At 43.6% G+C, this 17,644-nt stretch overlaps 1 protein-coding gene across 4 annotated transcripts in view; it reads left to right on the forward strand.

The window, feature by feature from the left end:
- The window catches only part of MARCHF8 (membrane associated ring-CH-type finger 8), a 93,494-nt gene that overhangs the window by 6,824 nt on the left and 69,026 nt on the right, over positions 1-17,644 (forward strand). For all 4 annotated transcript variants that reach the window (XM_067000864.1, XM_067000862.1, XM_067000865.1 and 1 more), the window contains exon 2: positions 15,327-15,505. In XM_067000864.1, the coding sequence (XP_066856965.1) occupies positions 15,410-15,505 (96 nt within the window). In that variant the 5' untranslated portion in view covers positions 15,327-15,409. The remainder of the gene's footprint in view (positions 1-15,326; positions 15,506-17,644) is intronic.

The raw sequence follows: 17,644 nt of genomic DNA on the forward strand, positions 1-17,644 counted from the left end.
AAAAAAAGTCTGCTTAGCTCTATAAAAAAGAGGAAGTGCATTTGCAGCTAAAGGTTTGTTGTGAAAGACAGGAAATCTGAGTCTTGTTCTGCTTCTGCCCTCTATTTTTCTGGTGTAAGCTACCTCACCTATGCATACATTCACTTTCTGCAGCTCATTTGTCATCTGTCCCGTGTGTTTTTTAATGTTCTTGGATTGTTTTTTAGTCTGCTTTCCAATGGGAAGTGTGCTTATGCAATTGCACTGCAAGTAACTTCTGAACCTGTCAGCCAAATGTCAGATATTTGCTGAAACTGTAGATGTAACAGGAGGAAGGGAATGTAAACTGCAATGTCATGACCCAGAGCTGTAGCCTCACCCTGCGCTGAAGCTCATGGAGATAGATAGCACTTTTTTAGACACCAGATATTTCACATGGGTGGATGACACTTAGGAACACTGCAACCACAAGATAGCAAAATGTATGCTCTCGCTGTGCTGATCCTTTTGTCCATTGGATGCCCTTCTTGCTTTGCAAGGTGTTTTGAGAGTGTAAGGGAGGGAAAAGGTTAAGAATTGTTACTAAATTAGAATTGGCACTGTGCATCAGACTCTTCACAAAATTAATGTTTGATGACATAAGGGGGTGGAGGGAGGAGAGATTTAGTTGTAAAATTACAGGAGTCTTGTCAGACTGGCTTGATCTTGGGAGTTAACAAAAAAAAGTAGCATGTTTGATTAAAAGATAGAAGGGGATTTTAACTTAGCACTTGGCATGACAAAGCAGAAGCCAGTAAAAATGAGATAAGATTTCAGCCTTCTAAAAGTGTTTGTGTTCTTATGCAGTGTGTTAACACTGTATTGTTGAAATATCTCTGCTTTTGGGTATGAAAACTCTATAATTGCTGTTTAGCAGTTACTTTGCATGAGAAGTGTACTTTGTTTCTGTGATTCCCGTGACAGTAGCGTTCAGCTATTTTGTACCCTTTGCCCTGGGGTCAGACCTGAAAGGAGATGATAACCTCCGAGTGAGACCCCTGGAGTTAAATCTTTCAAATGTTGTGGAAAATATTCACTGAGTTGTTTTCGTTGTAAAATGGCAAGGCTTGAAAGATCTCTGTGTTGTTCTATACAAGCTGCTACATGTTTTGGCAGGTGGGTGAGAAAGAGCCATGCTCGGGTACACCTGAAGAGCTCTGCAGCTCCAAGGCATTTTAGAGATGAGGTTCTTTTTATATACCTTCCTGGGAGTGTAGGAAAACTGCAGTGTGGTGTTTTCCAGGTGAATTGCTGAGAAGGTGAGGTTTGCAAGGTCCTGTTGTATTTTCTAAATATCTAGGGTTTCAAAATTATTCCTCTTTGAGCTTTCCTAATCTAATTACTTTTTTTTTTTTTAAATGAAGTGCATGGCTTTGTTTCTAGCTGGACATTGTGCAAGTGAAAGATGAGAACTTCAGCTTCAAGGCTCTGTGTTCAAAGCAGCAGGAGACAGCCCCGCCAGAGCCCTGTGGCTTGTACCAGCATTGTCTAAGTGCTTCTTGCATTTTGTTTCTCCTCACTGCAGATGCTTGTAGCGAATAGTGGAAGCATCTCCTCTACTTACCTACATGCCGCATGCAGTTGGTTAATCTGATGTATGCTTTGCAGTCTCTTGGTGGTTTTATTCTTCCCAGGATCTGAGTCTCCCCTGGTAAACATCTGGTATGTGGGGAGCCCTGAGACACTTGTATCTGCACCAAGCCCAGGCTTTTATTCACTGCTGGTGTTGATATCAGTTTTCTCACTCATTTTCCTTCATTCAGTGATACCCTGGCAAGAAGCAAGTGCAGCATTGTGTGGTTCAGCTGACAGAGATCCTGAGTGCAAGGAAGCTGAGTCAGGATCAGTTCCTTACATAGAAAGGGAATTAAATACATCATGCATTTGACTCTTGGCTGTGATCTTCCATTGTGTGTGCATTAGACATTTGTTATGGTTGCTTGCTTACTCTGTGTACTTGAGCTCTGCTTGTCAGCTGGGACACATGCTCCATCTCTGAATGCCCCCTGGGAAGTATACCTGTGCAGTATTACAGGTGCTGTGCTCAGACTTGGCAATGAGCCCGTGCTGCCATCAGGGCATCCTGCTGGTTAGGCTGCTGGCTGGCTGCTGTCAGCACTCTTTTCAGGTCCTCCCTAGCTGCTGTATTTAGGCTCTCAGCTCTGCAAATCCTGCATGGGTTTGGCTGAGCCTGTCTTAACCGGCTGAGCCTGTGCAGGGGTTGTGGGAGGAAGCTGCAGGGATGGCTCTGCTCCAGGGTGCATGCCTAGCTTGGGGGAGGTGTGCTTATGGGTTGTACCCTCATACTTCAGTATTGCTGTGCTTTCCATGAGACCCCACAAACCATATACTCATCCCATGTCACACAGCTGTAACTGGCATTATTTCTTGTGTGAGTAAGGGAAGGAGAAACTGCAGGTTGATCATCCGGACTCTGACTGGCCTCCTTTGAGCTGTGTCGTGTGAGCCTCATTTACAGCTCTTTGTGACTGATGTAATCTAACTAATGCATATGAGAGACATCTGAGCCAGAATAGGGAATTTAGTGAGATGAAGAAACTGTTGGGTTTCATGTCTGGAAGCAGCTCTTGCCAGCAGAGGATGGGGTGGAAGGCAGCATGGCTGCGCGTAGCACGTCCCGCCAAGGCCAGTGGCATGGACGTGCTAGAGCACAGGCCTGCTTTTCCTGGGTGCTGTTTGTCCTCCGTCTCCAGCAACCCCCGTGAGTCAAGGGAGAGCTGGCAAGTTTCTGTGCTGAGCCTTTCCTCTGCTGGAATGCGCCAAAAAAAAGGTGGCAGTGTGGGGAGAGAAAATCACTGGCAAACCAAGTCATGCTTTAACCCAGCGAACAAGAACACAGTGCAGCGTGCTGTCACTGGGCCTCATAAGACCCCTTGTGTAGAAGATGCCACTCCAGCACGACAGCTGTCAGGGATAGGTTACTCGAGCTTGTAACTGTCTTCAGCACAGCTGTGAAGACGGCTGTGCCTTTGCAGAGCTCTTTATCTCCCCTTGCGCTTCTTTCTAGGTTTTGAACGAGAATCCTGGGGATTTTAAGAAGTCTCTTCTGGGCTGAATGATAGCTGCTTTCTCTTTTCTCTGTTCCCAGCAAAGACGACTGATAGATGATGGCTTTTGAAGAGCTACTAAATGTTGCATTGGAAGTTGGGGCGTAAAACGTAGTTCTAGGAAGGGCAGTGACTCATAACTGACTGTGATACTGGCTCAATCAGAGGGCTGCTAAAAATAATCCACCTTCTAATCCCATCATTGATCTCTAATTGAAGAGGTATTCTAATTTACAGCCTGCAGATGGAACAAGATCGGAGACTGAAGTGAAATCTCGCATTTGTCAGTCAGGAAGAAAGTCAGGGCAGAATCAGTGCACGGAGAGGGAATTTTGAGGGGACACCAGCTAAGGGTGATGGTGCTGACTTTGCACTGAGCTCCTGCTGAATCTTGTCCCCAGCTATGTGCTGTAGGGTACTGTTTTGTCAGCAGTGCCTTTTTTCAGGCAGAGGAGATGCCCTCCTTGGTGTGCTGTTCTGGAGAAAATTCTTTGTTTCCCCCAAAACACTGAGCACGCAAACGAACCTTTCCACGTTGTGTGTCCATGGTATCCTTTTTGTTTCCCGCTTCAAACTGTTACATAACGTTGGTTTAGCGTTAACAAGAAAGCTGCCTGGTTTTGCTGCAGAAACAGCATGTTTTGGCAACAAGGGAAAAAGGAGCCTTTTCCACTGGGTTATTTAACATCTCATAAGATTGGGCTTTGAATACTTGCTAGCCTCTTTTTTGTTTAGTTTGTAAGTTAGATAGTCCCTGTCCTCTATAAGGGTGCAGTGAGAGTTGAGCTGACCTCACCAAATTGTGAAACTTCTGTTAACTTTGCAGAAAATGCAGGGAATGTGGGATTGCACCGAATTACTTCTTCGACAGAGGATGGTAAAGGGAGCTTGCAAAAGAGGAGCTTTTGCCATTGCCAGCTGATACTCTTCAGCAAATAGCTTGTGTCCCTGTGAAACAGAAGTGTGACTTCCCGTGGGACCAAGGTTTAGTGCCTTGTTCAGAGAGCACAGCTAATGCAGAAGTGTGCGAGGCACTGGGTGCCTTGTGACACTGAGGCCTCAATGCCCGAGGTGCTTCCTCCTGCACCCGGGCGCTGAAGGAAGATGATTGGGTTCTCCGAGGAGAAATCGGAGGTGTTTTGGTCACTTGCGGGCTCCTGCCACTTCAGAACTAACAGAATCCGTACCCTTCAGCATGAAGTGCTTTATGGCTGCCTTGGTGCCGATGTGAGCCTGTAATGAAGCTGGGGCTGTCTCTGGGGTGGAACAGGCCAGCTGGCCTGAGCGAGCAGAAAACTGAGGGGATTTTGTCTGGGTTCTCTGACATCATCTGTTGCACTTGGAATAGAGAGTAGTTTTCTTTTTTTTTTTCAATTACAAAAAAAAAAAGAATCTTACATTTGTCATTTAAAGCTGCTTAATAAAGAAATATGTCCTTATTGCTCTATTAGGCCAGTTTGGCAGACATTCATGTCATTTGTTGGTAGTAATTTTTTATCTAATTTTTGGAAGAGCGGATATGCCTGGATACTGTTTTAATTCTGACTACTTAGAGAAGGAAACCACATGAGCACCAGGTGTAGGTCCTGGAAAATATGAAGGAAAGCAGGATGGGCTCTTTTTCTTCTTAACTGCAGCTTTGGATGCAGCTGATGTAAAATTCTGATGCAACCTCAACAGGTTCAATGCTCCCCTCTTTCCAACAGGATGTTTTCTTCCAGGACTGATGAAATTTCAGTTAAAAAAAAAAAAAAAGACCTTTTTCTTCTTGCCTTCAATTTCGGTAGATGCCTGATGGAAACTGCTGTTCCTTCCAATTTTTGTCCTCATAAATGTTTCAGGTTTTATAATAGTGCGCACGTGCACCAGAATTACATGGGCTCTATTCAGCACACTTGTCTTATCTCGATGGCTCCTGTCTAAACTAATTTAAAGGAAAGCACATCTATTAGGCAAGAAGACAGAAAAACCACTTATAAACGTGATAGAGTTGCAAAGTGTGACCAGTTGGTATCAGTGCTTTGGTCATGATCCTGAATTTTATTTTAAGCCTTTCCCTGTATGGACAGCTTCCCATATTGACTTCCTTTGCTTGCCCTGTGGATATGCAACTGCATCCCAGAATCCATTCCACTGCATTGCCCTGGCTACTACCAGCTTCATCTAAAACATGTTTTGTCTGACAATTCGTTGCTCTCTAATGGCCTGGGTTTCTCCCTACCTTTACAAGATACCTGAAGATTGGTTGGAGCATCTCCTGGGTGAAAAAACAGAAGTCATTTTGGCACTGTGAGTCAGCCTCTTCTCAAGCAGCAAGAAACAGACCTGTGCAATTCTCATGGTTTGTCATGAACAGGCACAGTTTCCGTTCACCTGCACGCTTGCTGTCTTAGCAGCCTTCTGCATCTGCCCGTGGTAGACAGATGGGCTTAGAAATCCTGTTTTAGTCCTGGTAGATAGCTGCAATAGATTTTTTTCATAAGATTTTATATAGAGCTTGTATGTGCATAGGAATGGATTGATGGAGTTTTGTAGTGTTTCTCTAAACTTCTTGTAAACCATTTCTCCAAGCATCTAAATATTTGTGGAAGTGAAGGGACAAATACGGGATGGGACAGAAAGGGTGAACGCTCGGTTGCAGAACAAAGAACAAGGACAGAGGGTGAGGAAGTAAGCAGTGGACACTAGGTTTCTTGTAAATGTAAGAAAGGAATCCACAGTCGTGTATTCATCTCGTGACCGCATCTAGCAGCTATTTTAGGTACAGTGGGGATGAATGGCCTTTTATAGACCGTGGTGAGGAGTGCCTTGTCTGGGGGGCTCAGTAACGCCAGTTCCTTCTTTTCTGGTGGCACAGAGCACGGTTGAGGGGGGAGGACACGCAGACCTGACATACGCCTTCCAGCACACTTGCATGAACCAGCTCGCTAGTGAAAGGAAATTGTTTTTGCTGACACTTCTCTGCTGCCAGTGCGCGTTGGTGTCAGCAATGTGTCGCGTGGGGAGCTGGGATGCGGGGAGCCCGGCTGCCTGTCAGCCCTCTGAAATCACTTGCCTGGGCTTTAAGCTACAGTATGGATGCTTGAGATAAGAAGAGAAGGTGCAGGGTTTTAATCTCGCTGGGTGCACTGTGACGAGCTTGCAGCTGGGAGAGACTGTCTTGTTCTGGCACTGGAGGGGAATTAATTCTGTTCAGACCTGGACCCTGTCTGTAGGCTTTATGCTATTTAATGATAATGCTGTTACACAGAGGTTCTTAAACTCTTCATAGCGCAATTTCCATGTTGAAATTGATGAGAAATACCATATTTGCCTCGATAGCAACTGTGTCAAATCAAGAATCGCAATTGTGACTGTGCAGGTGTGAACCTTGCAGGAGTGGTTAACACACATCCTGCTGTTATTGCGGGTCTTACATAGCGTCTGGGATTTGGTTGTGCCAGATACTGTGTATTGCCACAGTAAGGAGCAGTGCCAGTCCTATAAGTTTTTTGTGTGGATGAAGCAGCCAGGAGGTAGGGAAGTTGGAAGTATCATTATCCAGTCATAAAGTAGACGTGCTATCCCTGAATATATCTGTAATAAAAAGTAGTGACTTGTAGCATTCCCTTAGATTTAAAATGTATTTAAAATTTAACACTCTTAACTTCAGGGCATAGCAAATGACTTCATGTAGCTAATTTTGTATCAGAAGGTCATTTTATTCTAAAGCATGGGGAAATATGGTTGAAAATGATGCTATGTCATGCAAGTTTGTGGAATAATCAGGTACAAAATGCTAGGCACATTGACAGTCTTGTTTCATGCTTGAGCTTTTGAATAAACTGGTTTGGGGCTCTCCAATTCCTGCACAGTGCAGGTTCTAAGGATCTTTTATAGCTATTTCCTTAGAAAGAGCCTAATGGTTAGGCATAATGATGCAGAAATCTAGATTTGTTTGCTTGTTTGTTTTAAAGATTTCCAGAGAAAAGATATGTTGTAACTTAAGCCTATAAATAGTGATCTGAGATTTAACTCATGAATCATTCAAAAGAAATGCATTCTGATATGCACCAGTTTGGAAGCTTCTTATTCACCCAGCAATAAAGAAACAACGATTTCATACTTCTCCAAAATGCAGAATCGTTTAGTCAATACTATATTCTTTTTACTCTGGCTTAGGATGAACAGTTTGCCTGGTAGCAATTAAACAATGGTGAAAAACGTTGCTTAGGCGCCTGTTGTTCTTAAATAGCTTTCACAAACGTTGTCTTCTGATGTACTGGAAAATAAGTGATGTAGTACAGGATTACCCTAAAAATGCATCATTGTTATCCATGCATAATACAGAATGTGAGCAATGTCCTCACTGAACAATAATGAGATTGTTTTGTTTCTTCGCTATCTTGTGCTGTAAATATTTACATTGTTTGAGAAAAACAGACTTTCATTATCTTCGATGTAAATTTATGTATTTGTTTTTAATAGTCTTTATTAATTTTGAAGATAAAAATATAAAGCAATTTTTCTTTGGATTTCAGAACTGATTAAGTTTCATGAACCTCAAAATGATTGCGGCAGAGAATGGGAGGTGATCATAAATTATAGGGGTTGCTTTATATCACGTGGACTTCTATCCTAGACTAGAAGCTTGCCTACAAATATATTTTGATGCAGACTTCTCTCACTGGTCCGTACATGTGTTAGTGTGTCCCTCTTTCCATTTGACTGCAACCTTCAACAAAATTTTCTTTCAAAAATCATCAATCGTCATAGGGAATGCTTTGCCTAATCGTGCAGATCATGTGGATGTTTTGCCTAAGAGACTGCCTGTTACTCTACGGGCCTGCGTTATTGCGCTGCACTTGATATCACTTGGTCTTTGCCTGCATGTCACAGTTCTGTGGGCTTTGGCTTTTGTCTAGTAGTAGGGGAAAGGATGCGTTTGTTGTATCCAACAGATGTGCTGTGGACCCTTCTGTGCTGATCGCAGGGTGATGGACGATTGCAGAGGACTGACTGTGGTGCTCTTTGCCATTCCCAAACTATGTTTGCAGTAATCTTTTTTTTTTTTTCCCCACTTCATTTAAGAAGTTCAAATGGTATGAAACCTCACCACTGCACTCTCTAGCCATTCCTATGGGTTAGTAAGGAAAAGATGCATTGGCCATCACCAGCAAGAGCAAGCAGCCACCCGTGTGGCATGGTGTAGATTAACGCTGTGCAGTGATTTTGGACACACAATGAAGATGTAAAAGCTTTTCTTAAAAACTGTAGGAACAGTTGTGGTGCTGTTGCATGTTGTTATCTGACTGAATATGGTAAAGAAGCAAGTCGTCATCCCTGTCTTTAAGAAATATTAATTTGAGCCATGTGATCAAAACAGGTGAATTCTTGCTCTCAAGTGTGCATTCAGTGCCAGATCAGAGGGAGGAATGTCTTCCCTGGAGGAGGGCATTAATTTCTCAGAAAGCTGACCTCTACTTGTTGTGGGAGTTGATGGGATCGTGGCTAAGAGTGGTAACAAGGCACACCCCACAAATGCTGCGATATTACATCCTGCTCGGAGCAAAGCCATGAAGAGAGGTTTCTGCACGATCCGTGTGCTTGACTTGCTCTATTCGAAAGCACGTTGGAGCAGGAAGGTGTTTGATGTGAAGGGATGAAGTGAAATGGTGATGGTCTAGGCACAAAAATGGGTGGTACTCCCTAATGCAAATGGGTGTGGAAATTCAGTGGTGCAGTTAGAGACCTCTGCATGCTGGCTTAGAAAACAGCATCCTTCTGGCTCTTGACCTCTCCCCCCTCCATCCTTAGGGGTTCCCAGTGTGGAGAATGAAACTGAGGCTTTGCCTCTGTTTCTTTTTGCTTGTGATAGTTAGAGACTGTCCCAGGGATTATTGGTGATGTTACAGGCAGTTTCATCAACACATATGCAAGGGGAATTCTTAAAAATATGTTCTACCTAGCAGACCATGGATGTAGTCAGTGAAGTTGGGCCTCTGTAGCAGGAGCTGCTCCCTGTACATGCACCGGGTGCTTGGATGGTTCTGCAGGGTGTGATGATGCTTGTGATGCAGGTAAGTCACTACTAGGATAAGCGGAAAATAGTAATTTCTATGTTCTTTTTTTTTTTCCTCAAGGGAACATAACGGCTATGTTATTTTGTTACGGGAACAGGGAGAAGTGACGTTTTCTTCTCAGTGCTGCCAAGCTAGTTCGTAATTGCACGTAGCAACTGATTGGATTTGAAGGGGACAGCTGAAGGAATCTGTTTATGAGGTGCAGACCATGCTCGGCTTCCATTGAAGTCAAGGGAGGGGATTTCTGAGAGCTCTGGGACCATAATTTACTGATCCTGTAGTTTAGCAGCTTGCTTGTCTAGTTCCATTATGTAGAAATGTTTGTAAAACCAATCATTTTTGTATTTAGAGAGGAGTCAGCCAGAGCTGGCAGATACCTCTGTTTTTCTATGTGGTGTGTGTAGTCTGCAGCTGTATGTTCCTGTATCCTGGGAAGCTTTTAAAGGGAACATGGAGAATGTGCAGAAGGATCTCTTGTCCCCTTTCTAACTTTCATTTCAACTACATAATGTAATTCAAAAATATTAAAAGAAAAATATTTTTAAGTCTTGAAGTTGATTATTTTTAGTACACTTGCAGGTGGAGGAAAGGAGGAACTGAGATAACAAAGTGAGAAGTTGCAGCTGAGTTAGTAAACAATGCAAGATAATGTGTATAGAGGCATAGCTGTAAATAGCAATAATTCAGAATTATCTCTGCATAGAGCAAGGTCCGACTCTGGCAGCTCTTTTCATGTACAGCATTGAATGAACCCTAAAATGTGAAAGGTACTGCAGGGAAGAAGTGCCAGTTTTTCTTCCCTCTCAGCTTAAGCTCTCTTCATTAGATTTGTTTGTCAAGTTAACAAAAGCATGTGAAGTGCATAAACCATGATGACATCTCTTAAATGATGCTGTTAACAAAATACTGATTGAACTACAGTAAAACAAAATGAAACGCAGATGCAGGATCCTCTTTTTGAAAATGCACATCTGTCATCTCTGGAAAAGAATTATGTAAGCCACATTAGTAGGGGAGGAGTCCTGACAAGCTCAAAATAAAATAAATAAAAGCTTCAAACTAGAGCCAACACAAGCTAATAGGATTGGAAGTATTTGTAAATATGGAATATACAGTGTACAGAAAGTAGATATAAGCCATATCCAGTTCAAATGTCAAGGTAGGTAAGCAAAGTAAGATGCACACAGGAATTTGCTAAATTCACTGGATGAGTGCTTCTGCTAACTTCTGGGGGAAAAAAATAAAATTTTATGCTTATGGGACTTCATCAAGACCTTCAGTAGAAAAACAGATTCCAAAGCTGCATTAATAGATTATTTCCAGTCTCACTTAAAGTAAGCGTTATACTGTCTTGCAGTAGTCAGAGGGTGTTTTTCAGAGGGTTTCCATTCCTGTTTGAGTTGGTTGGTTTTCATGCTGTGTAGAGGGGAAGTTTTAGAAGATCACAGTTCACATCAGTGTTCCACCAAGCCTCAGGGCAGCACTTTACACCCTGCAGCTGGTGCATCCCTTGAACTCTACGGACTTGAGCAGCTTTGAGGCAGGGTATTCGTGGCATTGCACAGTGCTGCGCAGTGTCTGGATTATCTGGACAGCAGTGATCTGTTTCTTTATTTTTAACTTGCCCATCCTCCCAAAGATTATCAGACCACTGACCTGTGTGATACAACTCACAACCATCAACAGGGGCTAAGGGAATTGATGAAAAGCATCAGAAGCCTTGGAGCAGACAGTCAGGAACAACTCACAGGTGAAATTCCTTCTAGTTCCCTCTTTTAGCAACTATTATCTTGCTTATACTGCAGATTACAGGGTTTATCTTTCATGCACAGGAAGTAGGTGTATTTTTTTTTTGTAATGCTGAGCGTCTTTTATACTTCAAATAGTAAAACAACAGAAATGTGAGGCTCTTTTTCTCCTCCTGTGGTCAATGTAAAGCATGTGCGCACACCTACATACATCCACATTTTGGTACGGCCTGTGTACATCTGCAGCCACTGCCACTAAAGCTGTAGAGTTTCTGTTGGAGTTCTCCAACATAGGCTGTGTAACAAGGGAACGTGGTGGGCTTTGAAGTTTAAATGACCTAATAAAACCTGCAGTTCATACTGCAGATTTTTAGATTCTGCTAGATACTAAACCACGAACAGGAAACCAGCATTTGTGTTCGCTTGCCCCAGTCTAGCTGGGAATCTTTGGCAAGGAGCTGTTGAGCCTTTATTTCGGAACATGTAATGGACAGAAAACTTGCAGTTGTTGGTGGGTGGGGGACAGCAGAACATCTTCCTCTGCCTTGGTTCTTCCAATGGCACTTCTGGCCGTGGCAGGCCAACAATTTGCAGAGCATTAGGCTCACCTCATGGCCGATGTGTTCTTGTCTCGTCAGCAAGGTCCTGATGGGGTGGATAATGGAAGTGGGGTTTTAAATGGTCTCCCAGCTGCTTTTGCCACGGTGAGGATACCTGTTGCTGTCAGTTGTCCCCTCTCATGTACTTAATGCTGGTGACCCAAGGGAATGTAATGTTGTGTTGCTGTCAGGAGACTGAACTGCCCCGGGGCGTGCCCAGCCACCAGGCCTTTCTTTCTTTCTTCTTCTTGAGTACCTTAAAAGACTTCATCTCATTCCCTTTGCATCTTACTGATCTTGCCATGGTTCTAGCAAGGTAAGGAGGGTCCGAGCGTTACAACTGAAGTGGTTCCAGGTGTTTGCTGGCATTTTTAGTTATTGTCTGCGTGCCCTGCAGAGAGCAGAACTGGGCTACCTGAGTGAAATCTTTGCTCCGCTGAGGGCTCTCCTGTGGGCTCTGAGGCCAGGATTTTCTCTGTTGAAATGATTCTGGTTTCTGAAGGCTCTCTGCAGTTGGCAGCATTGCTGGAATCCATTTTGCAGGAACCAGTGTGGCTGTAGATGGGGGGACAGTAGGGCTTCCCATGTGTCCCGGACAGGTTGGTGGGAAGCCTGGGGCACGAGCAGCAGTCTGTGGCTTACAGGCTGTTGGCAGCATCAGTAAGGAAATCTCTCGTGGCTACAGCTATGAAAACAGAATTAGCTCATTATTGTTTGCTGAATGCCCAAACTCCTTAGAGGTGTTCTTTAAGTATTTTCCTAGAGTGAATGATATGTTATCAGCCCTGGGGGCAGGAGAACAGGATCCCTCATCCTTTGCAGGCAAATGACTGCGCTGGTTACGGGACCTGGCTCGTGCATGTGCCCTCTCTCTCCCTTTCCTGCCATTCCATGATTAATTCAGCTTTCCAGGCAAGACGGAGCTGTGACAGAGCTTCTGCCACAAACAGGACAACACCTACACCAGTGGTCATGGGGCTTCCCTCGCATGTGGGGTTTGTGAGCCGGATCCTGCACAAGGAGGAGGAAGTGGAGCTGTTATCAGCCACCCCCTGGGTGTGTGTGCTCGGCTGTTCAGTAGGTGGGGAGAGGTGCTGCAGCAATAAAGGATTGCTCAGGCTGTACGAGAGAGGGCTTACACAGCTATCTGCACAGTACTACTTACAGCTGCAAATCCTGAATAGAAGGGAGCAACTAGGAGCAGTCCCCTAGCCATAGCATTGCCTGCTTGGGGAACCTTTCTGGCAGGTCCCCCATTTGACATGCCTGAAGCTTAAATCCTTGTTCCCAGGTGCACAGCTCCTCGCCCCCCTGGGTCAGGGAGCCCATGGTGTTAATTTAGCCGGGGGAAAAGGTCCCGCGGAGCTTGCCTCAGTTGGTTGTGTTTTTTGAGTGGTGTTACGTTTCTGGCACCTGGTCTGTTTGCACTTGGTTACTGAAGATGGTCTCTTGACTTGTGTAACTTTATCCTTTAATTAGCACCGCGGAGCTAAGGTGCTTCGGGTTGAGACCAACAGGCTTTGAGTGTGTGTGTTGTTAGAGACCTTCCTGGCTGGAGATGTTACTGTGTGGCATCTGGGGTAAGTTTAGAGCTTTTTCTAAGCTGCACTTGAACAAAGGCAGGCTTTATTGAGTGTCTGCCAGGCTACTTTACCAGAGGAGGGCTGTTTCACATCGTCTTTGAATATCTAATTGGATTATATCTGCTGGTTGGGTTCTGGCAAAGAATTCTAACACACGCCATCCTTGAAGTACCTGCAGAAAAACTGGTCTGATGTGTTTGTCGTAATCAGAGGGGTTTGGCTGTGTTTTCTAATAATTTTCCTTATTCTCTTTATGGTAATAAAATGCCCTTGCTTGCAAGGCCAGAACCCTTCTGGGGGGGGCACAGAGCAGGGTCTGTCTCCTTGCCCTCCTCCCCCTTGGTTCAGCCGTTGCTGGCAGTAGTACAGAACACATTACCTGACATATTTTTGTTGGAGCATGACGCTCTCTGGATTTCATTTCCTTATGTTTTCTTGGGAAAATACCTTCCATTCCTGCTTTGTTTACTGCAGTTTGCTATTCCTGATTCAGCCCATGATTATCTCTCCTCCTGCCACTTATGGATTGGCTCCTTTAGAGGATGAAACTAAACAGTTGTGGAGGACCCAGTGAGGTTCAGGGTTTTTCTCTTTTTTCTAGAGCTGATTTACAGCAGTGCTGATAAGTCCCATGTTTCCCTCTGTCCTCCAGTAAGGAAGTGTCCTTGCTGTTGCCTATTCATGCATATAGATGTGTTTTATTGTTAAGATCGGTGGTGTCTAGAAGTTATGGAGGCATTGCCTTCAGGGCTTCCATGAATGCGTTATGATGTGCTGCCTTGGCATTGAAAGTAATAAAAATTCTGACCAGGTGTCAGGAACGCTCTTGAATTTGGCTGAGTGCTCTAATGGGCAAATGGAGTGTGTGATTGGGAAGCAGCAGGCATTACCTTTGCTTTTGCTGGTGACCTCCTGTATGAACTCTGGTTACTCTTTTCCCCCTCAGTGGAAAGAGGATGCTGAACTATCATTCTCTGCATAAAGTGCCTTGCAATATCTAGTTGTTTTTTTTTTTCCCCTATTTAATCAAAAGCAGTCAAAGATCCTACAGGACTCCTGTGGAGCCTAATGGTAATAGGACTGGACCAGACCAGCATCTTTCACAGAATCAAAAACCCAGGAAGTTTGGCCTATCTTTAAAACTTACAGCTAAGTAAATATTCAATAAGAAATGTGTGCACTATACGCTAAGGGTATACATTAAGTGCTGAGTTATACCTCTCCTAAATTGTTTAGCAGCGTAATATATAGGCTATCTATCTAGTCCTTGTTTTCTGCTGGGACAGATTCATGAACAAACAAAAAGTTGATATGTTACGGAAACACAAGAACAATGCGTCATCCTTTTGCCCCACTTACATAGTCCCTGCTGCGTTAATTCCTCTCTAATCCTTTCCTTAAACACAATTGATTGTTTCTAATTTGTAACAGGTTAGGTTCCAATTAAACACTCCATGATCCTACATGTTTCAGAAGGCTTTTTATTTAATGCAACTTTGCTAATTTAATAAAAGGTATGGCTAATTATGCATGCCTTTCAGATTACAGCTGCCAAATTTGGCTAATTTATGTCTATTACTGTCTTTCCTGTGTGTAATGCTCCTCTGTGTACAGTTGTATTAGTGAGGGAAGGAAAAATATGTAATCCAATGGATTCTGATTCCTAGCAAGGGATTTGGATTATAATATTCTCCAATGACCCTAAGAAAGCACAAGCTCACATAATGTGTCTTCCTGTTGTTGGTACATCTTTGAATGAATGTCGGGAGCCAAATGCAGACCAGAGTGTTTTTAAATAAAGCCATGGCACTCAGCCTCATTCAGGATTGTTTCTGAGGCACTTTGATCTGGTGTGGTGAAGCTGGCAGCCCAAGAAACTGCCCACGCCAGCTTTGCTTTCTGTACCTCCAGGTAGCATGCTCCGGCTGCTCAGCAGGGAGAGCTGCTCATTCTCCTCCTCTCTATCTGCGCATGCTCAAGCTTGAGCCTTGCCCTATGTCCTGCTCTAGGACCGCTTCCAGAACTGTTGATAACTTATTTATTTGCATAAACCGTGCTCTGACCTGTCAGGTACTGGCTCCTGAAAAGTCCTGTGTCTTTTCTCACCCAGCCAGTGCACTGGACTATTTCCTGCTCAGAAACCAGAGGGAAAGAGGTGCACCTTGGTTTAATTGATGGGTTAGCTTTGGTTTAGAAATAATTGCATTTCAAGCTACTTTAACATCAAGTTTTTTGGTTGTTGTTTTAGGTGCCATGCCTGACAATGGCACTGAATGAGTGCGGTCTTCAAGCCTCCTTCCTGTAAATGATTGGACCAAACAAGGCGGTGTGATGAACATGCCACTGCATCAAATCTCTGTCATTCCAGCTCAGGATGTTACCTCTTCCAGAGTCTCCAGGAGCAAGACCAAAGAAAAAGAAGAACAGGTAATGTCAGATAACTTCCTGTAAAAGTTGTATACATCTGAACATAAAATGCTGGGAGTTAGGAAATCAGACCTGATTCTGATCCAGAGATCCAACTCCTTGCATGGTTACTGCTCTTAGCGAAAACGAATGTTACCTAATTATCTCTTCGTTCTAATATTTGCCATTTCAAAGCAGCTGGCTGCAAAAAACTAGAACTCGTTGCTGAATAACTTCAGCAAAACAGAAGCTGACTTTTGGTTTTGCATAACAGTTCAAGGCACACAGGAATTCTGTGTAACAGGTCTAGTAAGGTTGTCGTGAAAGCTGTAACAGGTGTATTTTACCTTTCAAAGAGAAAAATAGTATAGGGTATGAGCCCCTACATGCAGCCATGCATTCTGTTTTTCTTTGCAGCATCTAGTAGCCATGTCGTGGTTTGTATTGACTAGAGTATTACAAGGAAGGAAATATACACCTCTATGTATATTTGCTGTGCTGTTTCCTGAAGATATGATTTGTATTCTTAACTTGAGAGCATATGTGAGTGAAATCATTTTGAGGTCTTGTGTTGCTAGAGAGAAACTGAATGCAAGAATATCTGAAGTCTACTAGAATTTAATTAATAGGCTACTTAAAAAAATAATGATGGCATATTGTGTCTGATCTTTCTGTGTTAACCTTATTTAACCCCTGGGCTGTGTCTTTGGTCAAGCCCAAAGATCTTGGTGTGCATCATGCTTTAGTTTACACTGAAGATACATTGAATTTTACATTATCTGTCAGTTCCATATAAACTTTGTTATGTTTTTATAGCTCTATTCTAGCATAAAAACAGGCCAAGAGATATTCATGTTATGGAAGAACTGCAGGGACTGGACTTGTTCTGTGGTGTAGGAACACATTTCAGCAGTGGTCAGATTCTGAGGAGACCTAGACCAACACTGGTACAGATTTGGCATAACTGAAGTATAAGGGACTGCAAAGTCACGTTACAGAAAGGGATTAATTAAGACTAACTTCAGATAGAATTTTTTAAAAAGTTGCTTTCTGATGTGTTAAGGTCATCTATTCTGACTACCACTTTCACTTGTCAGTTGTCCGAATTTCACCTACCAAAGTCTGTGGTGGGTCAGTAAAAAAATAAATTATTGCATGGTTGTTTTTTGGAGTTGTCATTTTAGTAACAACTTAAAATGGATTCTAGCCCTTCAGATTCTTAGACAAGTAATTAGTTACCTGGACTCCTGAATCCAGGTAGGCTGGTGCAGTGCTGCTTTTGAAAGGAGTTGTCTTCAAAGCAGAGGTGCTTTAACTCAGTGAGGCATCTTTTCTCAGGTGTCTGCTGGATCTCTCACTTTCAACTTAGAGCACTAATGGCAGTCTGTGACTGTGCTGGGAAGCTCTCTGGGTAAGAGGGGTTTTTTTGTTTGTTCGTTTTTGTTCCCTCCCATATGGAAACGCTGTGTGCTGAGAGAGCGTGAAACAGTCCCTCTGCAAATACACGGCAGTTCTGTGAACTGGCTTTCCTCCAGCAGGGTCATGCGAACTGAGAGGCCAATGGGATGAGAACAACTCGCGTTGACTATTTCACCATGCCCCGAGCCCAGAAGTGAGAGTCCCAAGTCTCTTTCTAAACCCGTTCGTTTCTGACACAGCAACCTCAGTGTTAACAAACCTTCCATATGTTTTCTTGGAGGTAACTAATTGAAGGGTTGATTGTTGTTTTCCTCACCAGGCCACCATTGTAGTTTCACCTGTGACATCTAAAACAGAACAGAGTATTACAGTCAGGACTGGAAAAAGCTGCTGCTTTAAATATGTGAAATATTGTGGAGAAGATACTAGAGATTGAGACTATACAAGCAATAAATGAGACTAACCTGGAAACGCTTTGTGTTTCCCAAATCTTGTCTTTCCTGTCTCCATCAGCGTATTCGTTCATCCCCCAAGTGTCCATTCTTCTGCCAGACCCACTGCAGGAGCTCAGGGTGAGCAGCCCGCCGCCCTCGGCACGCAACAGGCACTGCAGGCAACGTGCTGTGTCCCCTCTCCATTCTTCCCCTCTCCTGCAAACTGCCTTGCTTCTGGTGTTAACCTTTAACATTGGATCTAATGAATGAGCTGGAGGGCAGTCAGGTTGTTAATGTGTTGACTTTG

The sequence above is a fragment of the Anser cygnoides genome, chromosome 7 (assembly GCF_040182565.1).
Source record: "Anser cygnoides isolate HZ-2024a breed goose chromosome 7, Taihu_goose_T2T_genome, whole genome shotgun sequence".
Taxonomy (NCBI): Eukaryota; Metazoa; Chordata; class Aves; order Anseriformes; family Anatidae; genus Anser; species Anser cygnoides.